The 26,212-nt window shown below is 28.9% G+C and overlaps 3 protein-coding genes across 4 annotated transcripts; all 3 read left to right on the forward strand.

Moving 5' to 3' along the window:
- Nucleotides 1-4,055: 4,055 nt before the first annotated feature.
- On the forward strand, nt 4,056-6,658 carry LOC136091691 (zinc finger MYM-type protein 1-like). Its single transcript, XM_065819399.1, has 2 exons — nt 4,056-5,941; nt 6,619-6,658. Exons 1-2 carry the CDS (start codon nt 4,056-4,058, stop codon nt 6,656-6,658), a joined length of 1,926 nt encoding a protein of 641 aa, XP_065675471.1.
- Nucleotides 6,493-9,048, forward strand: LOC136091543 (uncharacterized). Of its 2 annotated transcripts, XM_065819219.1 has the most exons (3): nt 6,493-6,577; nt 6,934-8,388; nt 8,456-9,048. In XM_065819219.1, exons 2-3 carry the CDS (start codon nt 6,939-6,941, stop codon nt 8,914-8,916), a joined length of 1,911 nt encoding a protein of 636 aa, XP_065675291.1. In that variant the 5' UTR covers nt 6,493-6,577; nt 6,934-6,938; the 3' UTR covers nt 8,917-9,048. The 2 variants fall into 2 exon arrangements, with proteins under 2 accessions (XP_065675291.1, XP_065675290.1); XM_065819218.1 differs by having other exon boundaries at nt 6,493-8,388.
- A 1,567-nt stretch (nt 9,049-10,615) lies between these two features.
- On the forward strand, nt 10,616-24,843 carry LOC136091692 (uncharacterized). Its single transcript, XM_065819400.1, has 3 exons — nt 10,616-11,267; nt 12,997-13,527; nt 24,782-24,843. Exons 1-3 carry the CDS (start codon nt 10,616-10,618, stop codon nt 24,841-24,843), a joined length of 1,245 nt encoding a protein of 414 aa, XP_065675472.1.
- Nucleotides 24,844-26,212: the final 1,369 nt, after the last annotated feature.

The raw sequence follows: 26,212 nt of genomic DNA on the forward strand, positions 1-26,212 counted from the left end.
TAATGCCAAAGAAATGAAGGTAAAGATTTTGAAAAGGTGCTGTAAAGATCATCAACTCTTCCCTTTTTTTCAATTTTTTAAATATATTCCTTTCCATTACCTTCTGCAACTTTTTCCCATTGGTACCATGTAATGCATTTATTCTTGTCAATTTCATTCAAGGCAAATAGATTATGAAACTTTGCAGCATCTTTACATGTTGTACACATATTATTATAACAAATGTCTTTTTCACTATCACATACAATGCTAAGAGGAAATTCATGTGAACACAATGGAAAATTCAAATCAAACTTGTGTAAGGCTTCAAGGATAAGAATTATATTTTGATGCTGTTGACAACAACAAACGTTTCTTGACATTGAACTAGACAAAAGCACAAGTGGTGGGCGTAAACAAGCAAACTTTGATTTTCTGACTGATTCTTCAGGATTATCACTTTTAAAAACAGCATAAGCTTCATTAACATTCATATACAAATGACGCTTTGTATATGAATGTTAATGAAGCTTATGCACCACAATGGTGTCTCTTTTACCGGGTGCTTGACGGGATATATCATCACGCTGATAAAAATCAAGAACCAATTTTACAGTTAAAGCATCTAATGCATTTTTACTAAGTATTTTTTCTGAGCTTGGGATTTCATTCATTTTTGTTAAAAGTTTTTGTACAACTTTAGCCCTCTTTCTGGGTGATTTTGGTAGTGCTGACTCGGCTCTCTTAACAGCTTTTCCAAGAGTGCTTGCAGATTTGTAAGGGGGTGATGTAACAGCTACAGATTTTGATTCTGCTCTTTTTTGTCTGCTCTTTCTCTTTCGCTACCTTTCTTTTTCTTGTTCAGCCTCCAAATTAGCGAGTCTTCTTTCTTTTCTTTATTTTGATTCTTTTTCTTTAACTACTTTTTCACCAAACTTTTCTAACTGCTTTTCACGATATTTCTTTTGACGCTCAGCATGAGTAAGAGGCATGTTAAACCCTTGAAAGATTAAAAAAAAGGCAACACATTAGTTATGGAGATGCACATATTACATCTAAGGCTCAATGGAGTTACATTTATCCCTTAGAGAGGCTCTATGTATCTCAAAAGAGAGCCTCAAGGATAACTGAGCATTCATCCTCCAAATGTTGCCTTTGCAAAACATACCTATAATTTGTAGTTTTTGTAGAAAATGTAAAAGAAAGTAGGCCATTCAATAATCTGGGTCCTTAAAGTTGATAAAAACTAAATTGTGGTCTCAGTTTAGCAGTTTTAAATTTTGTTTTAAATGTTGCTATAAAATTGTCACGCCGTGACGTCACAGCGTGACAGAAAAAGATTCTAAAAATAACTTGAGCTAATTATTTTTTTAAACATGTTAGTATTTTTTTAGATGTACTAGATTGAGTTCTCATTGCGCTGGATTTTTGAAACCCTAAGTTTTACTGGTAGTCATAGAAATAAAACTATTGGTACCCTAATTGTCACAGCGTGACAATAGTGATAAAAATTTGATTTAAACATTAATTACCATTTGATTAAAACAAATGGTATTCTGAATTTGTCTGGCAATAAGTATGTTTTTATCATAAGTAGGAATGATTAGTGCAGCTAAAAGCTTGATTGCAATGAGCAAGACAGTTTTTGAATTTTTTATAGGTTCAATTGAAGTTTGGCGATTAAAAATGAATTAAATTATTGGAAAAATGCCTACTTTTACCTTCTGTTTCAGCCCATATTATTTTTTATAATAGCGGCATACCATAGTAAGCTATATATTTTCTGAAAAAGAAGAAGTAGAGCTTTCTACTGATATATAGTATTATTTATATTGGGTTGGTTTAATTTTATCATTTTTTGTGAGACGGTCGTGGAATTGCTCTATAGGGGGCCCTCATATAAAAAAAATTATACTCTCAATAATATTTATACTATAAAACTCTTTTCCGCAGGTATAGTGGGCCCTAAAATATAAAACTTGGATAAAAAAAATGTCATCCATCGTATTAAAATATATTGTTCAAAAATTTATTTTTGTATTGGAGTGCGTAGTTTACATTTAAACGAAAAGTTTTAAACTTTTTAAAATTGCATACGCAATTGAGAAATAAAGTACGATTATCAGCTGCGAACTGCCAGATGTTATTGTATAGTTAATTTTTATACCGTTATGTTGTGTTTGTGTATGAATTAGACAATTAGATTGAATTCGGTAAAAGTAATAATTTGTTGCGTATAAATTTTTTTTAAACTGTAAGAAGTTCTTCAATTTATAAGTTCTTAGTTGCATATTCAATATTTTTAAAATGTAAACAATATTATTTGTTATGTCGTTGCATATCAAGGATAATGATTCTATAATCCTTGTTGCATATACAAATTACCTTTTAAATGTATGTTCTCATTTTCAATTTTATATTAAATCTTCCGTTGTATTAAGTTAACTTTTCATTTCTTATTTTATCTGAATTACTAGTCTCCAATTTATTTAATCGTGTTACGAATAATAAAGTATTGTTGCACGAGAGTTTATTACTTCACTGATATAGGGGAAAGGCGCCTATGATGGCATACTTAACTTTGAAGCTTCATTATTCAGTATCCTGAAGACCAAAAATAAAAGTTTTGATATGGATACATTCCTTGTTACATCTAAAACAATAATTACCCTGGGAGTTTTCATCAGTTTTATTTTTTTTATAAGTTATTCTTATTGTAAAAAAAAGCACAAGTATGCCATCATAGGCAACCACTGCTCCTATGATGGCATAGGGGAGGATGGGGCTAGTTAGGATCAAGGGTAACTTAATGATTTCATTTAACCTTAGAGTCTTCCCTCAGAAAAGCCAAAAATTACTCGAAACCATCCTAATTTACCATTTCACGCTACACACCAGCATTGTAACATTTTGCGCATGCGCATAGGATATATTACGTTTTACGTATTTTTTGGACCAAAAAAAAATTTTGGAGCATCGCTTTCTTTTAACTTTACTTAAAAATAAGTTTTTCTTATTAAAAAAAAAGGTTTTCTCAACTCGTCAATATTTCAACACCTCCAACTCGTCAGTATGCCGTCATGGGTAAAAGTCATCATTTTCATTAAAACAAGCTGTCTGCTTTGTCCAAAAGATAAAATTAAAGTAAGTATTCCACTAAATGCACAAAACTTGAATATAAAATGCATGAAAATTTTATTTCTGTACAGTTAATAGTAAAATCACAATCTTAAATATATGAAGGAAATAAAACTACAACTGCACATTCCAAAATCGATTTTTGTTGATTATAAAAACAATACTTGTGCACAAGGGACGTTTTTTCACTAAAACTAATGTAAAGTCAGTATAGTCATGTAGGTCTAATCATTTTTTTACCAAAACCAATTTTAATGGAAATATGACCGGTATGCCATCATAGGCGCTATGCCATCATAGGCGCCTTTCCCCTATTTAATAAAAGGTAATTAATAAATTTGTAATATTTAAAAATTTTACAACAGGTACTGAATTTATAAATTTGTAATAATTTAGATTTTGACTCATAATAATGGAAAAGAAATTAAGTAGTACAAGCGGTGCAGCAAAAAGAAGAAAGTTAAAAGAAACAAAAGCTACTTTAGCTAAATTGCCGAAGCTAACAACGTTTTTGAAACCAATCGAAAAGCGAGCGGAAACGGAAGTGGAAAGTCAAAACTCTGCAGAAGTGGTATGTATAAATCAGTCAGTAGAACATGACGATATCGAAGAAAACATTGCTACTGGTAATAAAAATGTGAACGAAGAAGATGTGAATAGGTCTCCGAGAAACCACCGAAATGAAGACAAGGAAGATTCAAACTCTGATACGAATGACGCCATCGAACAAATTGATTTAGAAAAATCAAGTAAATTATTTTCTACTGACATTGCAAATTTTCATGGTAAAATACTAACAAAAGATATTAAGAAAATAATTGTATTATCGGAATCGTGTCGGCCAAAAGGTCCTTTTATACGCGACCCTCTTGCAAGAAAACCGTAGGTTTTCCAAGGAATATTTTAAAACTACCACAAAATATGGATCTATAGAAAGAATGTGGCTTTGCTATTCCCCAAAACTTGATGCCGTTTATTGCGAGCCTTGTTGGCTTTTCTCAGAAGAACGAAAAGCAAAGGATAACTGGCGTGAGCATGGTGTCAGAGATTGGCGTGGTCTTTCTAAAAAAATTAAAATTCACGAAAATAGTCAACAACATATATTTGTTTGTTGCATTTATGAAAAATGGCGACATAATGAAACAATTGATGAAAATATAGAAGAACAAATACGATACCAATCAAATTTTTGGGTGCAAGTCTTAGAGCGGATAGTAAATATAACATTAGCACTTTGTAAAAATTCTTTGGCTTTTCGTGGTCATCGTGAATCATTTGACAATGAATATAATGGTAATTTTTTAACCCAAGTTCAACTTTTAGCTAAATATGATAATGTTATGAAGCAAGTTTTGAGTATGCCAAATGGATCTATAAAATATTTAAGCCATCAAATTCAAAATGAAGTCATACATTGCCTTGCAACGCATTTAAAAGCCACTCTTACTGCTGATATTAATAGTTCACCTTTTTATTCAATTATAATGGATACAACACAAGATATTACTAAAAGAGATCAGCTCAGTCAAGTATTTAGATACGTAAAAATTAATAAAAATGAAAAAGATGAAGCCACATCAATTGAAATTAAAGAAGTTTTCTTGGGATTCACGGAAATATATAACCACACTGCTGCTGGACTACATGAAGAAATTTTAAATCTGCTAGAAAAACATCATATAAAATTAAGTAACTGCAGGGGTCAAGGTAATGATAGTGCGAACGTCATGAGTGGAATATACAATGGGGTTCAGGCCCTTTTTAAGAAAAATCAACCCAATGCTATGTATAAGCATTGCGCAGCTCATAATTTAAATCTTGTTATTAACGATGCGGTTAAATGTTGTGTTGAAGTTGCTTCATTTTTTGTAATGCTAGAAGATGTGTATTCATTTTTCGGAAATAGCATAAACAGGTGGGATCTACTATCCAAATATACAGGAGAATCACAAATAACATTAAAAAGGTTAAATCCAACGCGATGGGCAGGACGATATACTTCTCTTTTCGCCGTTAAAATTCGCTTTCTTGATATAATGAAAGCTCTTTCCGAGATATCAATAACAAGTACAAAACGTGAAGAACGCGAAGAAGCAGTACGAATACAAAAAAATATGAGCAGTTTCGAATTTGTTTTTTTATGCGTGCTTTTGTCTAAAATCCTTAATGAGGTACATATACCATCAAAATTGCTGCAAACTAAAAATTTAGATCTTATGACAGCTTCAGGTTCTCTAGAAAATGCCAGCAAAAATTTAAAACAATATAGAAAGATGTTTGATTCAGCAAAACTTGAAGCGGTAGAAATAGCGACTACGTGGCAGATTCCTGCAATATTTTTTCAAAAAAGAAGAAAAAATGTGAAAAGGCATTTTGACGAATTATCTACAGATCACCGTTTTGATAGTAGTGAGGAAATTTTTCGCATCAATATTTTTATAAAAATTTTGGACGTCGTTATCAACCAACTCGACAATAGATTTAAAGGAATGCAAGAAGTGGTACAATTATTTTCCTGCATCCATCCAAATAAATTAATGGTAATGAAAGAACGTGAGATCATAAGCTGTGCAGAAGCCATTCAGAGAAAATATAGTGAAGATATAACAACTGAATGTCCGCTGCAAATGGTTATGGTAAAGTTAATACTACACGATGAAATATCAAAAATATCATCTATACATGAATTGGCTGACCTTTTAATAGTAAAATTGTCAACTATAGCTGCAAGCGTTCCACAAATGATAACAGCATTGTTATTGTTTCTTACATTACCTGTTACTGTTGCATCAGCTGAACGTTCTTTTTCCATGCTTTATATAAGGTTACTTTCTATAAATGTTTGTGTGCCACAATATTTGAAATCAATTTTTGAAAGCTTTTTTCTCAACCAATTTTGCTCAAATTTTGCACACTTAATCATTTTCGATAACAATACAAGGAAATGGAAAAATTTGACCAAAAAAAGTTAATTAAGTTAACAAAAATTTAATTTGTATTTCCCCATACATTTTATTTATTTGATATGAATTGCGTATTACGTCACAAAAATCATCGATTTGCAAATTATTTGCAGTTTCGAAGACATTAAAGCGCAGCGCACAGTGGGCCAGGTGGTAGACAAAACCTCAAAAAAAAAATTTCGAAATACTTCCAACTACTTAGTACATTATATTTATAAGAGCATAATGTATGGTTTAAAACATTATTTGTAGTTTAATTGTACATCATAAATGTACAATTATTATTTACAATTGAATATAATGATGAATTAATTTTTTTTTTTTTTTTTAATATACCATAACAACATAACTATAACAACAAATAACTTTTAAATTATTTAACATATGCGAAATTAATTGACGTATTATTAAAATTTAATTTGATAGCTTTTCAAAAAATACCATAACAAATTCCAAGGTCTTGTATTAAAGTCACAGTTTTATTTTGAAATATAAAGGTAAGATTCTTGTTTATAGTATAAAAATATTATGTTAAAAGTGGCTCATATAGTTTAGAACCTGCTGGAACAGCATATTAATGTTAGAATAAGTTAATACAATATATGTACAGCCTGTTGGTGCTGTTTTATTCTGCTCATAGCTGCCCCTTTAGGTTTGGTAAACATTTAAAAAATATATATTGTTGTAAAATGCTATTCGCGACAAACCTATTTTTTGGTTTGTTGTCATTATTAGGTGTTGTGCTTATTGTACTGGCCTAATTAAATATATCTGAAATAAAAATAATGGCCATATTCATGTTATATTAGTTTATAGTGGTTGCACTAATAATTTTAAATTAATTTTTTTGTAGTTGATATGAAGATAAGTGATGTCCATAACCGTATACGGCATGACCAACTAAATCCGAGTGATAAATTATTTTCTTTGTCTGTAGAAGCTATTTTAGTCACTATGAATTTGGGTTCTACTGGGTGTGCTGCATTTTTAAAAGTTTATCAAAAGAAATGGAAGGATGCTAAGCGAGGAAACATAAAGTTTGAGAGTAAAAATAAAAATTGGCTGGCTCAGGACTTTAAATCTACATACAGTAATAATATATCTAAGCCTGATAATTCTAGTCAATTACATAAGATTGGTGGAAGACCAAGTTGTTCCTTTAAAGTTGCTTCTGACAAAACCAAAAGGAGAAGACTTAATGATATTATAAATAATTTTTCTAGTGATGAGTTGCTCCACTCAGCAAGGCTTAAAATAAGAAATGAGTATAATGATGAGGCTGCCAAGCAAGTTGCTGAGATATCAGAACCTTCTAGTCAATTTAAAAAGTATACACCTGATGAAGGTCTGGCATTAATTATAGATGGTGGCATGTCAAAATCAACCTACCAACTTATGAGAAATGGAGCTGAAGAACGTGACTGCCATATATATCCTTCATACAACAACATAAGATTGTCCAAAGCTAAGTGCTATCCAGAGAACATCTTTGTTGATGATTATTCAGCACATGTACCACTACAAGAATTATTAAAACATACAGTAAAAAGACTTTGTGAGGTGCAAGCTCCTGTGATCAGCACAATGCTAGATGGTTTGACCCGGTTGACTTTGCGTTGCAAGGCTGGGTTTGATGGGGCTACTGGGCAAAGCATGTACAAGCAAATTAGTAGTGAGGAAGCTGGAGATCGTAACTTAAAAAAAGAAGAATCTCTGTTCATTACCTGCTTAGCACCACTAGAACTCAGTGGGTTCTGTAATAACAAAAAAGTACTATTATGGCGAAATGAAAAGCCATCATCTACTGCATATTGTCGTCCAATAAGATTTTCTTTTCAAAATGAAAGCAAAGCAGTTGTTATAGAAGAAGCAAAATATTTAGAATCTGAAATCAAAAAATGTGGTGTTTTTAATTTTACTTTTAATGGAAAGGAACTGGTTGTCAAAAGTATTATTGAACTGACCATGATTGATGGCAAAATTCAAACTATTCTGTCTCATGTGACTAACTCAACTCAATGTTGCTCTGTGTGTGGTGTGTCTCCAAAAAACATGAATAACTTAGAAATGGTGCTGAAATTGGACAATTCTAATAATTTAGAATTGAAATATGGTCTTTCTAGCCTGCATGCCTGGATTAGGTTTTTTGAGATGGTATTGCATATTGGATATAAACTAGAAACTCAAAAGTGGCAGTCTAGAGCTATAGAAGATAAAGAAAATGTTATGCAAGTGAAGAAACGTATACAGACAGAATTTATGAACCAAATGGGACTAGTTGTGGATTTCCCAAAAAGTGGAGGATCTGGTAAGTGAAATTACATAAATACTTTTATATAAATCATCAGGTTAACTATCACATATACAATTTGTAGGTACCAGTAATGATGGTAACACTGCCCGACGAGCCTTTGCAAACTATCAATCAACTGCCAAAATTTTGAAAGTAGATGAAACTCTTTTATTTTATTTTTACATCATACTAGTCACTTTATCATCTGGATTTGAAATTGACACTGTCAAATTTAAAGAGTTCTGTATTACTGCTCTTAAACTTTACATATCTAAGTATTCCTGGTATTACATGGCACAATCAGTACACAAAATTTTAGTTCATGGCCACGCCATCATTGCTAGACAGTACTTGCCAATTGGACTGATGTCAGAGGAGGCCCAAGAGGCCTGTAACAAGGATTTTAAAAAGTTTTGGGAAGATTTCAGTAGAAAGACTTCCAGAATTGACACAAATCGTGACCTAGTTAACAGGCTACTTGTATCTAGTGATCCTGTCATAACATCATTAAGAAAGTGTCATAAAAAAATGGTAAGAGTTTAAAAAAATACCCCAGTGAAGTTTTGGCTTTGCTGAGGGAATCAGCTCCACCTTCTTCTTTTTCTTTGTAGCTAAACACAATTTGTTGTTTGATTTTTAAAAAAGGTTGATATTGAAAAAAATATTTTTTTACTACCTAAGCCAATTAAATGTCTTTTATTTTATTAAAAATTAAAATATTCTTGTTAAAAATAAATATTATTTCATATATAATGATTATTTATATATCTAAATAGGTTTGTGAACCAATTGGGTAATAATTAGGTTTTGTCCACCACTTCCCATATACCTGGCCCACTGTGCAGCGTTTCAAAACCTATTGTTTTTTTCACGCTTTATATAAGGTTACTTTCTATATATATATGTTTTTTACTTTCTATATATATATTTTACTTTCTATATATATATTTATATAATTTATAGTATATATTTATATAAATATATATATATATATATATATATATATATATATATATATATATATATATATATATATATATATATATATATATATATATATATATATATATATATATATATATATATTATATATATGTTTTTTACTTTATATATATATTTTTACTTTATATATATATTTACTTATATATTATATACTTATATTTTATATATATATTTACTTTATATATATATATTTTACTTTATATATATATTTATTTATATATATACTTTCTGTTATATAAGATTTTAGGTAAGAAATAGCCTCAGTGGTTTAGTTGGGAAGAGACTCGAAATTTGTAGGAAAATTTCAAAATTCTTCTGGAAGTTCCGAGTTCGAATCTCGGTTAAAGTATTGAGAACTATTTCTTACTCGCACCCAACGTCAAGGTGAGATGCGTGCCGAGGACTGAATGGCATTAGGGTGGATAAATATGATATGTCGCTAACGTACGACCTCAGGGCACCTGGCACACCCTGTTGTATTAAGAACCTTGTCCTTCTAAGGGGTCACTGGGAGGATGGACCGTCATTTACCGCCATACTCGTGGGAACACATATGACAAACAAAACAAACAACCGGCCTGCTAAACCTATGACGACTGAAACCGCTACACAACGGAAAAGACGATTGGAAAAGGAAAAACAAAAACGCCTGAAAAAACTAATGAAGGAAAGTGGAGAATCGAAACGTGCTAGACTGGAGAAAGACAAATCTCGTCGTGAAAGAGAAACGTGTGAGCAACATCAAGCACGTTTAGATCAGAAGAGAGAGTATATGTCAAACTTAAGAGCTGCAGAGACTCCAGAGCAACGCCAAGTACGACTTTCTCAAGTAAGAGAGAACATGATACAACTGAGAGCTGCAGAAACACCAGAGCAACGACAAGTACGACTCGCTCAGTCGAGTGAGATCTCTGGATGGCCTACAGATACAGGAATTGGACTGTGCCAAGCTAACTGGAAAGAAACCTTGCAACAACGACGCTTTGGCTGAGATGGAAAGACTGAGATCGATTCCATGAATGAGTACATGAAGAAGTGCAACCGAATAAGACATATGCCAACAACAATATCAACATTCACCGACTTGACAAACTGACAAAGTGCTCTCGGATCGCCCTATAAAATGTTAGGTCCAAAAGATAGATCGTTAGATAGACCGCAATTTTCATCGTTAGATTAGACCGCAATTTTCACCGCAAACGGACGTGTTTTTAAGAGCGTTTAAAAAAAACTTATAATAATGGCGAAAAACTTTACACCAGCACAACTTAAAGAAATCCTTGAAAATCATGAGAATACTATGATGAAAATTTTTAATGATCGGATAGAAAAAATGGAAATTAAATTTAATAACTTAAAAGATGAAAACTTTACGTTAAAAAAAGAATTATCTGAGGTACAGAAAGCTGTTGAATTTATAAGCAAAAGCTATGATAAAATAATAATTGAACTTACAGAATTAAAAAAAACAGAGTCGAAAAAATCACCAGATATAAGTAATATTGAAAATGGAAACAATAACATTGAAGAGAAAATAGCAGAACTAGAAGACAGAAGCCGTAGAAACAACTTGAGATTTGTTGGGTTTGAAGATAAAGCTAATGAAACTTGGGAAGAAAGTGAACAAAAAATAAAAGAATTCCTCAATACGAAGCTTAATATACAAGAAAATATTTTAATAGATAGAGCCCATCGAGTTGGAAAGGAAACAGGAAAAAACAGATCAATAGTTGTTCGATTTCAAAACTACAAAGACAAACCCCTAGTGTTAAACAAATATGCGACGATGAAGCTTTGGAACGAGCGGTTGTTCGTTAACGAAGACTTTAGCGATTTTACAATAAATTTACGAAGAAAGCTTTTCAAAGAAGCTAAGGAATTGCGAGCGAAAGGTAAGTTTGCTAAAGTAACTTACAATAAATTAATTACGCGTGACCTATAATTATAAAGGAATTCTTTTAATATTCTATAATCAAATTTAAAAACAAAAATGGATGACTACGAATCCTTTACTTTTAATTTTCATGATAAATACTTAAAATCAGATCTTAATTCAGATCCAGATGTCAACTTTTTTAATGATGTGAACACACGTTGTTCTTATCTTTATCCCAATAAGTTAAAAGAATTTCTTAATAAAAACGGCACTGAAAATCAAAAAATCAGAATCCTTCACATTAATATTAGAAGTCTGAATAAAAATTTTGAATAGTTTTGTAATTTTTTAGATGAAACTGAAAATATTTTTAATATAATTTGCTTAATATTTAAATGCGGTAGTGGTGTAGTGGTAAAAGCGCTCGCTTCATAAGCGAGAGGTTCCGAGTTCGATCCCCACCACGTTCCCTGGTAGTACCGCGCTCAACTTGTTTCTCCGCGCAGCGGCCTTGTTCGTCAAGGTTCGTGTTTCGGAGTTATAGAGTTGAGAGAGTGGTATAACCACTATTAAGTAGCCTCCTCATCTGTAGTGGCCTTCTCGGCTTTCTCAGAGGTGAATAAAATAAAAATAAAAAATAAAAAAAACAGAGACATGGATTTCTTCGAATGAGTTTAAAAATAATTCTATTTTCCATCTTCCAGGTTTTGAAACAATTTTGTTAGAAAGACAAACAAATAAACGGGGTGGAGGAGTTCTGATTTACGTTAAGGAACACATTGTATATCACATTAGGAATGATATGTGCGTTTCTGACGGCGATAAAGAAATCGTAACTATTGAAATTTTAAACAATAAAAAAAAAAGTATTCTATTAAGCTGCTGTTATAGACCACCAGATGGTGCGTCTGAAAATCTTAAACAAAATTACTTTTATAATTGGAGATTTCAACATGAACTGTCTAATTTATAGTAAAGATAAAAAAGTAAAAAGTTTTTATGATGAAATATTTATTGCAGGAGCTCTTCCTTTAATTAATCGCCCTACTAGAATAACCAAAACTTCAACGACGTTGATTGACAATATTTTTACAACAGATATTTATAATAAGAAATTACAAAAAGGAATTATAAAAACCGACATATCCGATCATTTCCCCATTTTTCTTACAATTCATACTGTATCCTCTAATAACCCCGAAAGACAAAATATAATAAAAAAACGCGTCTTCAACGAAAACAATTTAAAATCCTTTCAATATCAATTATCACTTCTGCATTGGAAACATACTAACTTTAGTGATGACGCAAATACAATATATAATAAGTTCTTTGATACTTTCTTCTCAATATACAATGCAAACTTTCCACTTTGTGAACAAATAACAAAAAAAAAAACCTTGAATAGTCCATGGATTACCAAAGGACTTAGAAAATCCTCTAAAATCAAACAGAAACTATTTATAAAATATTTAAAAACAAAATCAGATGAAAACCAACAAAAATATAAAAATTGCCAACATTTATTTGAAAAAATTCGTAAAAAACTTAAAAAAATTATTATTCAAATTTAATTAGTAAATTTAAAAACGACTCAAAAAATACTTGGAGAACGTTGAAAGAAATAACAGGAAAACAAAAAACAAACTCAAACTACCTTCCTAAAGTAATTAAAATAAATAAAACAAATATATATGAACCAAACGAAATTGCAAAAGAGTTTAATAAATATTTTATTGATATAGGAATTAAATTGGCAAATAAGATTCCTATTACGGAAAAAACTTTTAGTGATTTCCTAGAGCCTATAAATAATTCGCTTTTTATAGATAATTTATATTCTGACTTATCTTTTGATGAGTTTGAGAGAGCTTACAAATCTCTTAAAAGAAACAAAGCTACAGGTGCGGACGAAATAAATGGCAACATAGTCATAGATTGCTTTGAAAATTTAAAATGTATTCTTTATAAAGTGTTCAGGGCATCTATACAGCAAGGTGTATTCCCTGACCAATTAAAAATAGCTAAAGTTACTCCAATTTACAAAGACGGAATAAAATCAAATATTAGTAATTATCGCCCTATCTCAGTTCTTTCAACCTTCTCGAAAATTTTAGAAAGAATTATATACAATAGAACATACAATTACCTTAATCTAAATAAACTTCTATATAAATATCAATTCGGTTTTAAAAAAAATTGTTCAACTGAACAAGCCATTACACAGTTCATTCGTGAAATTTCCAATTCATTTGGTAGATCACAATATACACTAGGTATTTTCATTGACCTATCAAAAGCATTCGACACGGTCGATCACAAAATTCTACTTAAGAAACTCAAATTTTATGGAATTAATGGCAAATTAATAAAATGGTATAAAAGTTATTTGACAAATAGAAAACAATTTGTTTTCTATGGAAATTATTTTCAAAATGAAAAATTAATTGACATAAAATGTGGTGTTCCACAAGGTTCTATTCTAGGCCCACATTTGTTTTTAGTCTATATAAATGATTTAAATAAAGCTTCTAACCTTATGAGTATCATTTTTGCGGATGATACTAATTTATTTCTGTCAAACAGTGACATTTATGAGCTTTTTTCAAATATGAATAAAGAACTCAATCACATCTCCAACTGGTTTAAGTGCAACAAGTTAACGTTAAACATTGATAAAACAAAATGGATCCTTTTCCCCTCCCTCGCAAAAAAGCGTTTTTTACCAAATAATTTAACTAAACTTTTCATTGATAAAATTGAAATAAAAAAGGAGTCGGTCACAAGATTTTTAGGCATTTACATTGATGAAAATATTACATGGAAGTATCATATCGACTTTATTTCTACTAAATTGGCCAAAAGTATTGGAATTCTATATAAGGTCAGATACTATCTAAATAAATAAAATTTAATTCAACTCTACTACTCATTTATACATAGCTATATAAATTATGCCAATATTGTTTGGGGAAGTACCTCTAAAAATAAGTTACGAAATCTCTACCATCGTCAGAAACACGCAATGCGTTTAATATGTTTTGAAAATCGTTTTTCTCATTCTAATATTTTGTTTAAAAACGTTAAAGCACTTAATGTTTACGAACTCAATGTCTATAATATTTTATGTTTTATGTTTCGTTGTAAAAGTGAACAACCATTGTTTATTTTTAAAGATCTTTTTACCCATAAAGCTATTAACAAATATACTTTACGAAATAATAATTTAATAATTGAACCCTTTTGTCAAACAAAGTTTAATCAATTTTGCATAAACTATCGAGCACCGTATTTATGGAACAAAATTGTTGTTCCAAATTTTGATTTGTCAATTTCGTTTTCTGTTTTTAAAACTAAATTAAAAAACTTTATTCTTTCTACTGACAATATATATAAATATTTTTGAAAGGTAAAATTATTTTCTGTTTTTGTTTATTCTACATTGTTAATAATTATTAAATCAATTGTATTTTTATTATATTATATATACACGTTTGATATATTTTATATGGTTCTGACGACAAGATCTTTTGGATCTTCTTTCAGATACCAAGTTTATGTATTGTTATATTGTTATATTACGATTAATAATTGTAAACTAAAAAAAAAAAAAAAAAAAAAAAAGATAGACCTATCTTTTGCAAAAATTGATTGTAAAAATTTTTTGTATGAAATTTTCCCTTCTACAAAAGATTTAAATCATTACTGTTAATTTAATAAATTTTATAAAAATATAATAGTAATTTTTCCTTCTACAAAAATTTTAAATTTTTAAAAGAACACTAAATTAATAAAAAAAAAATTTAAAAACGTAACAGTAATTTTTCCTTCTACAAAAGATAACAAAAAAAGAATTTCTAGGCCCAATAGAATTCTGCTTGCATAAAGCATGGATTTGAAAAAAGAATTTTTTTTTGATTTACTAGTTATTCGAAACTTAAAATAATAAAAAAATATTTACGAAATAGCATTGGTAAAGAACGTTTAAGCGACCTTGCAATAGTTTCTATTGAGGCAAAAGCGGCTGGAAAAATGGAAATGAAAAACATCATTACCGATTTTGCCAATATGAAATCAAGGAGGAAAGTTTTCACTATTTAAGTTCGGTTAAGTTTTAGTTTCGTTTTGAAGTTATCTTTATCTTTATTTAATTTTTTGTTTTTAAATATGAGATATGAAATAAATATCTATTTAATATGTGAAGCTTTATTTTTTTTTTAAAAAAACATTCTTTTGCGGGGGGGGGGGGCCAAATTTTGAAGTTACGCCACTGACATGAAGAAAATAAATTTTATTTATTTATTTTTTTTTTTTTAATTATATATTTCGTCGTTAATAGTATTTACAATAACAATGTTCATGAATAAAAAACAATATATGACAGGGGCAAAAAGAAGACTATAGTTGCCTTATCACTAAGCCCCGTAATAAATATATCGTAAATTACAATGCTAATAAAAACCGTAAAAGTTACATATGCTATAAATTATTTTTTTTTATTAACGCTTAAGTTTACTTTACTTACTAAAAAGACCAACAATAAAGAAGAAAAAACAAACAAAAAAACAAAAAACAAAAAAAAAGAGACAAAACAAAAAAAAAAATAAAAAAAAATAAACAGAAACAAGACTAGAGACAAGATTATTTATCATATTTATGTATTAGAATAGACAATCTTAGTAATAAACAATTATTAATACTAAATCATTAATAATAGTACTCTCATTTTAAACGCTTCAGAAGAAATTTAGTTCATTGTCGTTTAGTAAAAGATTTTGCTTAAGTTTAGTTTTAAATTGATTAAGCGAAGAAAGTGGTTTAAGATCATTATTTAAAAGTGTATTTCAGAGTTTAGGTCCTCGGTTTGTGATTGAGTATTTAGTGGCAGAATAGTAGGTTTTGGATTGAGTATAGTTATTATTTGAAAATCTTGTGCTGTATATGTGATTTATTTTTTTAAATAAAGAGTTGAATAAATATGGTGCCATTTTTTTATCAAGTTTAAACATAAATATAAGAACATGATAGAGATTTAAATTATAAACATTTAGAATATTAAGTTTACTAAAAAGTATTTTTGAATGAGAGAAGCGATTTTCATTTGTAATAATCCTAATGGCGTGTTTTTGTTTACATAGAAGTTTACTTAGCTTTGTAACATTGGTGCTGCACCAAGCAATGTTAGCATAGTTTAGGTAACAGTGTATAAATGAAAAGTATATGTATTTAAGACAAGATTGGTTTAAGACCTGTTTAGCTTTATACAGTATACCAATATTTTTAGAAACCTTATTCTCAACAACACTTATATGTTCTCTCCATGTAACATTTTCATCGAGTATTACGCCCAAAAACTTTGACGATATTTCCCTTTTTATTATATTTTTATCAATAAAAAGATTTGGAAGTTTAAGTGGAATATTTTTTTTTTTATGAACACGATGGAATAATGTGTATTTAGTTTTAGTAATGTTTAAAGATAATTTATTGGCTTTAAACCATTGGGTTAGGTTATCAAGTTCTTTGTTAACTGTTAAAAATAAAATATTAATGTCTTCATGAGAATAAAACAAATTCGTATCATCGGCTAATTTATGTCATTGACATAAATTAGAAACAAAAGGGGCCCTAGAACTGATCCCTGGGGAACATCGCATGTAATAATCATATTATCCGTTTTACCACCATCGTAAGAAATATATTGCTTCCTATTAGACAAGTAACTTCTAAACCAAGCCAAGTTAGAATTTTTGATGCCATAGAACTCGAGTTTGGACAAAAGAATTAAATAATTAATTTTCATAAAAATAGGTATCGTTTAGAATGAACTTTCTATGCGCAACAAGTTTTCAACCCAATTTAGGTACTGCGTTGTTATACTTATTTACTAAACCACTAGTTTGTTGTTTTATGTTTCTTGATTATTATTTCAGCTTTTATTTGCTCTTTTTTATTATTATATTATTTCTTTAATTTTTTTTAACAAATCTTCAAACAAATCTTATGCTAGCAGTAATTGATGGCAAGCTTTCAATCTGCTTGAAAATATTATGATGCTCTAATGCTATGCCAAAAAGCTTTCGCATTGTAAAACTTGCTTCATTTTTTGTTAATAAGTTGAAAATGAACTTCATGAGGTAAGACGAAATTATATTATGACTTTATCAATTAAAACCGTCCTTTGTTAAATATTGGACAACTCCTGTTGCTCAAAAGCGAAAGTATTATTTTCTGTATTAGCAGCTATGAGATATGCTTCATTGATTAGCGATTTGAGATTTTCTGTTTCTCTGAATGTTTTTGCATTAAAAAATCTTTTCAAAAATTTTAAAAATAGATGCTTTAATTTTTTTTGTTTTTTTATTTTTTTTAGTTTACATTTGTCGTAGTAAATAAATTACTTTCACAAATACAAACAAGGTTTCTGAAAGAAGATCGTACTGATCTTATGATCAGAACCTATTACAAGCATGTGTATATAAACTACATCAAAACATAATCAACAAAAAATAAAACGTAATTAACAATAAAAGTTATAAAGAAAATATAAAATTACAATTAAAAAAACCTGACTACATCATCCATTAAGATAATTAAGTTTTTAAGTTTATATTTGAAAATGGGAAAAGTAAAATTCATGTCGAAATTGAACAAAACAATTTTATTCCAAAGATAGGGTGTACGGTATGCAATACAAAACTGATTAAACTTGGTTCGACAAAAGGGCTCATGTATAAAATTATTGTTTCTAAGTGTATATTTATCTATTGGTTTCAAACAAAAGAGATCTTTAAAAACGGGTAAAGATATATCATTTTTCCACATATACATAAAGCACAAAACATTAAAAACATTAGGCTCATAAATATTGAGAACTTTCATTTCAATAAAAAGTGGTTTAGAATGAGTATATCGATTTGCAAAGTTTATTAAACGGATCGTTTGTTTCTGACGGCGATAAAGGCATTTTAACTTTTTTCAGTGCTTCCCCATGCAACATTAGCATAATTTAAATAACTATGAGTTAAAGAGTAGCAAAGTTGAGTTAGACTTTTTTTACATAAATATGTTCTGGTTTTATATAAAATTCAAATATTTTTAGATATTTTTGTACTAATATAGTCGATATGCGTTTTCCATGTGATGTTTTCATCAAGAAAAACACCTAAGAACTTTGTTACATTATGTCTTTTAATTTCAACATCATCAATAAAAATTTCTGGCAAACTTTGGGGTAAATAAGCTTTTTTAGAGGCTGGGTGAAAAAGAACCCAATTTGTTTTTTTAATGTTTAGAGTTAGTTTGTTGCATTTAAACCATTTGGATATACTTTTAAGTTCATCATTCATAGTATAGAAGAGTTTGTAAATGTTATTATCGGAAAATAATAAGTTAGTGTCATCAGCAAACATGATACTCATTAAATTCGAAGCTTTATTTAGATCGTTTATATAAATCAAGAACAATAGTGGTCCCAAAATGGATCCTTGTGGAACGCCACATGAAATGTTTTGAAATTTATTTGGATGATCATTATCGCTGAAAACAAAATTTCATGATCGACAGTATTGAATGCTTTCGAAAGGTCGATGAAAACACCTAATGTATATTTAGACCTGTCAAAGGAATTAGAGATTTCACGTACAAATTGGATAACTGCATGTTCGGTGGAATTATTTCTTTTAAGACCGAATTAATAGTTGTATAAAAAATTATTAGAATGAAGATAATTGTATAATCTATTGTAGATAATACGTTCTAGTATTTTTGAAAATGTGGAGATGACAGAGATAGGGCGATAATTACTGATATTTGTTTGATCACCTTCTTTTAAAATTGGAGTAACCTTAGCAGTTTTAAGTTGTTCAGGAAAAACTCCTTGGCGTTTAGATGCTCCATAGACATTAAATAGGATTTCTTTTAGGTATTCAAAACATTCTATGACTATATTACCGTTTATGTCATCTGCTCCGGTTGATTTATTTTTTTAAAGAGTTTTGAAAGCTTTTCCAAACTCTTGAATAGATAGTTCAGTAGATAATTCGTTGGAACTAGTGCAACTATCCACTTGTACTAAAAAATCTCTAAATGTAGCATTTGTATAAGGAATTTTGTTTACTTGTTTGGGACCGATGTCATTAATGAGCTATAGCTCTTGATTCGCATATATGTTTGTTATCAACTATAATTGTTTGGGGGAGGGAACCTGGGCATCTTTTTTGTCTACCACTAATTTCATTCATTATTTGCCTTTTTTTTTACGTTATTTATAGATTACCAAAGTCAAAACATGGATTTTTTGTAAATGAAAAGTAACTAGGTATTTTAGTGGGACTGCACCAAACAGTGAAGGCCTAAAAAAAAGATAAGCATAATAAATTAACTGAACTGAATAAAATTAAATACTCAGAGGAAAATAAAGAACTTCTTAAATGTGAAATAATAAGTTTAACATAGTAAAATGTAATGACATGGCTCCATAAACATAAATCAACACAGACAGTCTCTTGCAAAAGTTTAAAATCAGTTTAATATCTTTTAGGTAAATCAATAATTTTTTGAAAATGGCTTACATAAATGACATACACAAAGCTAAGATTAAATTTGTTATATACATACATGTGTATGTATATAACATAAATTAAATCTTAGCTTTGTCATTTGTATGCCATTTATGTATGTCATTTTCAATAAATTATTGTATTACCTAAACTGATTCTAAACTTTTTCAAGAGACTGGAAATATGAAAGCAAAAATATGTAAGAAAAGTATGACACTGATACCGCTGTTATTTAATGATGTCATAACATACTATTTAACATCAATATTGTATGTCTGACGTGGTTAAGATATCTAAGAACTAAATTAAAATATTTCCTTTAAATCGGTATTTCTTGTGTTAGATAAAAGAATAAATGTGCATTAGAGGTAAATATGTGTTATATGGATGTTTAATAGATATGTGTTATATGGATGTCTCATAGATTTTTTGTATAAATGTCTCATAAACATCCATACAAAAAATCTTGTCTTGTATGGATGTTTTATAGATATGTTGTTTAGATGTCTCATAGGTATGTGTTGTATAGATTATCATAAATATGTGTTGTATGGATGTCTCATTAGCATGTGTTGTACGGATGTCTATTAAATATGCGTTGTATGGATGTCTATAAATATGTATTTAATGGATGTCTCATAAATAGCAAGTATGAGTAGATGTCTTGTAGTGCATATAAGTCAATTCCCGAACATCAACATGCATCAGTATTTAACAAGAAACTCACTCTGAGTGTACAAAAAGAGTGTCTTTTTAGGCAAATAATTCCTTTGTGTTTTCCAAACATTCTTTCTTATTTATTAAGTGAATCACCCCCTTAAACGCAAATATCCAGATTTTCCTTGAACCTATGAGCCAAATAACCGGGATGGGAAGTAGTTTGAAAAATAAATGGAAATGGGCCAAAAGGATATTTTTGATTTATTTTTCATTAAAGTTATTAGTTATATGAGTTATAAATCCGAATGAATTGTTTTGCATCAATATGATTAGTTGTTTTGCATAAATCTGATCAGTTGTTTTGCATAAATCTGATTGGTTGTTTTTCATAAACAAAAAATGTTCTTAAAAAATTATATAGAGAAACCGTTGCTAAGTTATATGCAAAACAAAAAATGCTCGCAACATTATTAACATAGAAAATAACAATTAAAACGCGTCTAAGAATTAATGAAAGAAATTACATGAAAGGAAAAAGTAATTTAAACCTCTCTGCCACTTGCAATAAAAGTTGGAAATAAAATAATTAATGATACTAATGAAATTGCGACTGAGTTTAGCAAATTATTTTCCACATCAGGAGCAAATTTATGAAACAAAATTCCTTTAACAAATTATAAATTAACAGATATCAATATCAAACTCTTTACATTTTACTTGAGGAATTTGATAACGTTAAAAGCTTTTAAAACGTTAAAAAGAAATAAATCAGTAGGACCTGACGATATAAATGGAAATATTGAGATAAACTCTTATGACGTCATGAAAGATATTCTTTACAAAATCTTTAAAGCATCCTTTAAAAACAAGGTTCTTTCCCAGACTCTCTGAAAATAGCAAAAGTAGTTCCTATTTTTAAGACAGGAGATCCGACTAATATAACAAATTACAGACCTATTTCTGTTCTTCCAGTTTTTTCAGAAATATTAGAAAGAATACTGCATAACAGAGTGTACACATACCTAATTACCAATAAACTCCTTTATGAAAATCAGTTTGGTTTAAAAAAAACAACTCAACTGAACATCCTATTCTTCAATTAACACGTTGTATTAACGAATCTTTTAAAAATCTAAAATTTACACTTGGTGTTTTTATTGACTTGTCAAAAGCTTTTGACACAGACGATCATAATATTTTGTATGCAATGGCATACCAGGTAAAAGTTAGTTAAAAAGTTATCTCTCCAACCGAAAGCAATTTGTTTTTAACTAAGATTCTCAATCTTAAACATTAATGAACATAACAAATGGAATCCTACAAGGATCCATACTGATCTTAACAAAGCATCTAATTTAAAGCCTATATTTTTTGCAGACGACACAAACTTGTTTCGGTTACATGAAAATATAAACATACTTTTTAATAATATGAACAGGGAACTTGAAAAAATTTCATTATGGTTCCAAAAAAATAAGGTATTTTTAAATATTGAAAAAACAAGATGGATAATTTTATATCCAAACTATAAAGATAGATATACTGCCTGTAAATATGCCTGATCTTTTTATCGACAATGTCATCCTAAAAAGAGAAAAAATGACATAATTCTTGGGAGTTTTTATTGAAAAAAATATGTCTTGGAAATCCCACATCAATAATATTACTAATAAAGTTGCAAAAAGGATTGAAATTCTATACAAATCAAGAGGTAATTTAAACAAAAACCAATTAACACAGTTATATTACTCTTTTAGTCATTGTCGTATAAATTATGAAAATATTATATAGGGAAGTACTTATAAAAATAAACTAAAATCACTTTATCGGCATCAGAAACTCGCAGCTCGCATAATAAATTTTAAAAATCGTTTTTTGAACCGCTTTTTAAAGAAATGGACGCCTTAAATGTTTATCAATTAAATGTATTTAATGTTTTGTGTTTTATGTACAAATGTAAAGAACTTATGTCCCTTGATGTTTTTGTAAGCATTTACAAAATTAAACCCCAAAACAAATATAATCTACGTAATAATAGCATTCTAAAAAAATCTTTTTGCAATAGGGTGTATAATAACAAATCGATATGCAGCAATTGAAAAAGTTTCAATTGCTTTACTGCATATTGATTTGTTATGTTTTATTGTGAGTTTCACTTCTGTAGTATGAACAGTATTAAATTTATGATATATTTGGTGGTTATATATTTTGGGTATATATTTATTTTATATAGTACATAGATGTTTTTATTGTATAAGAAAATAGAGTTTTGTTAAGGGCTTCGTGATAAGGTCATTACAATCTTCTTGAAGTCCTGCCCGTATAATGTGCATTTGAGTTGGAACATTTGTACGTTTAGCAATTGAGTTGACAATTTTTGAACTTTAGTTGGCAAATATCAATTACCAAGGACTTTTTGTTGTTCTTATAGTTGTTTTTAGACGGTATAATGATGATATAATGATCAGGGCCATCCTCTTTGGGATAGCCCTGATCATTATATTATTTTCATACCGTCATCATAATGACATTATATATTCAACACATCATAATTACATCGCGAGTGCGTTTCATTACGAAATCATTTAATATGATCTAAATTTCTATTTAAATGGAAGTTGATAAAAATAATTTTGTTATTATTATATCATTTTTTTTTTGTGATTGTTTAAAATTTAATGAAGTTACGTATTGCATTATGAAAAGCAACTATCTACAGAAACAGCAACTATCTACAGATGCAACAATCGTCTGCAGAAGCAGTAACCATCAACAGAAAAAAATCGTGTTAGATAGCTTGATCTACAAAAACATTGACCTACTAACTTGTTTACAAAAAGAAATCTACTAACTTTTTAGCAGAACTAACTTTCAGGTGTCTTACTAAGACCTAAATTGTTTTCAACTAAATATAGTATTTTTTAGTTTCGACCAATTTATGATGTTTTCATTTTTGACCGATTTATTTTTCGACCCATTTTATAGATTTTCATTTTCAACCAATTTGAGATAAATTAATTTTCAACCGATTTTAGGCGATATTCATTATTATTATATTAAACTACTAATCTGTGTTTTTTAACGTTTCATCTTTGCGCTTTTAAGGTTTCTTTTATAAAAAGACACTAACAACAAATCAACAATAGACATCCCAACATCTTACTGAAATAGCCTGCTGCCTTAGGTTTCAGTACATACATCAACTATCTTATAGCTTGCTACCAGCTGGAGAGTGCCGCTACACCGAAAAAGCGTTCTGGCTGGGGCAGCAATTATTTCTTTTATTATTCTTCTTTTTTTTCTTCTTTTTCTGAAAAAGCTGTATGCTATATAGGTAATCAAAAAGAGTAAGCAATTGCTGATCTATACGCTGTAATATATATATATATATATATATATATATATATATATATATATATATATATATATATATATATATATGTATATATATATATATATATATATATATATATATATATATATATATATATATATATATATATATATATACATATACATATATATATATATATATATGTATATATATATATATATATATATATATATATATATATATACATATATATATATATATATATATATATATATATATATGTATATATATATATATATATATATATATATATATATATATATATATATATATATATATATTATAGCGTATAGATAAGCATTTGCTTACTCTTTTTGATTACCTATATAGCATACAGCTTTTTTTAGTATATATACAGTATATATATACTTGTATTATGTTACATGTATGTATTTAGGTATAATATACTTATCAAATTTGGCTTAGATTCAAACCAATCAAAAAAAGTACAAAATAATTACCGAAAAAGACATAGTTTTAAAATTGATTGAAAAAGAGTTGGTCGAAAATACAATAGGTTGAAAATTTAGTAGGTTAAAAATTCAGTAAGTAGAACATATTGTTGTTTGACGATTCAGTATGTCGGAAAATTATTAGTACACGTTTTAATTAGGTGTAAATATAAAAATCAAAAGTTGTTGGTTGAAAATCAAAAACGTCATAATCTACGATTTATGAAATTTCAAAATTAGGTTGAGTTATCGAGGCCACCTTAAAATTAAGTGCTAAAATACTATGAAAAAAAAATCATATTGCTACATTTTTCAAATTTAAAAAAAAATTCAATTTCTACTAAAATACTAACTATTTAGCGGACAAACTTAATGTTCATTAAACAGGCTTTAAAATTTTGGTTTATATCGATAAAAACCAGAAGATTAATATCAATAAAAACTTTTTTATTTTATGCTTTAGCAAAAAGAGAGGCATCACTTATACTTCATGCCTTTGCAACAAGTTTGTTGTTTATATTGTAATCAAAAAACTTCTTGAAAAGTGTAGCTTATAGGGTTTTTAAAACGGGTAAAATGAATCCGAAAATCAGCACTTTTCTTCTCATGTATTCGAATCCGATATCCGTTAAATGTATCCGATATCTGTTAACTTTTTTTTTTTAATTTAAATTTTATAAGGCATTCAAATATAAATTTCTAACCCAATATTCGTTAAACGCAAACGATGTTGTAGTTTCACTGTGAAACTACAATATTGTTTACGTTAACAGTATCGCTCATGTTCGGCGTTTACGCATAGTTAAAGTGAAACTTTCACATTAAAAACGATAGATTTTAGTTTTGCGTAAACGCCGATATCTCTTAGTGAAATTAAATGTACCTTATATATACAAAGTATGGCGATTCCGCGAGAAAAAGGAAAAAAAGAACAAAAAATTATGAAGACACCTATTGACCTCAATAAACTTTTTTTTTAACTATTCAAGAATATTTTTAAGCAAAAAAGTTATAAAAAAAATCACTTTATCTTCTAAGTTTGACTTAAGGCAAAATTAAACATAATGCAACTTTTTTTTTACAACATTGTACTCCAAAAAATATAAATATTTATCGAATTGATGCGTTATGATCGTCACAAAAAAAGTCGAAAAGTTTTTTCTAGGCTTCCTAAGCTTAAAGTCTGATAGACTTTATAAAACAACAAAGCTGTCAGATAATACTAAAAAACTTAAAGTTTATCGATGTATATAAATCTAGCTGAAAAATGTACAAAAAATATTTTATCAACTTGTTGCCTCTCACGTTTGGGGTGGGAGGGGGAATATAATTTAAGGGCTTTTTTGTTTCCAGCCTCCAATAATCGCAATTTATTTGCAAAGCATCATTATTTAACATAAGTATAAACATACAAATGTTAGGAGTTTCATATCAGGAAGTTAGCTATCTCTAACATAAAAAATGATGGATCCGTCACTGTTTTTAAGTAGAAGGCAATTTTATTTAGTTTAGACCCCAGCAAACTTGCCCTGCTTGCTCCATGCATGGCACACGATCGATGCCATGACTGGCCCATCATCGGGTGACAAGAATGCCCCAAGACAAAAGCTGCTCACTATTTAATGCATGTTCCATGGATGACAGCCGTTTTTATATAAACAAGGGCGTTAATAAGGTGCTGTGCGGCGTGACGGCTCTCGGCGGCTCTGATGATTGCAACACCATAATTTCCTTATAGTTTATTTCTAAACGAAGGAATTCTTGAGTGAACGTAATTAAAAATAATAGCGCTAAACTAAAGAGTAGAACTAGACAAAGAAGTTTAACATATTTAACATATTTAACATATTTAAGTTATATTACCATTTTTATCACAGCTAATCAAAAGATGACT

The sequence above is a fragment of the Hydra vulgaris genome, chromosome 15, assembly GCF_038396675.1.
Source record: "Hydra vulgaris chromosome 15, alternate assembly HydraT2T_AEP".
In the NCBI taxonomy this organism is placed as follows: Eukaryota; Metazoa; Cnidaria; class Hydrozoa; order Anthoathecata; family Hydridae; genus Hydra; species Hydra vulgaris.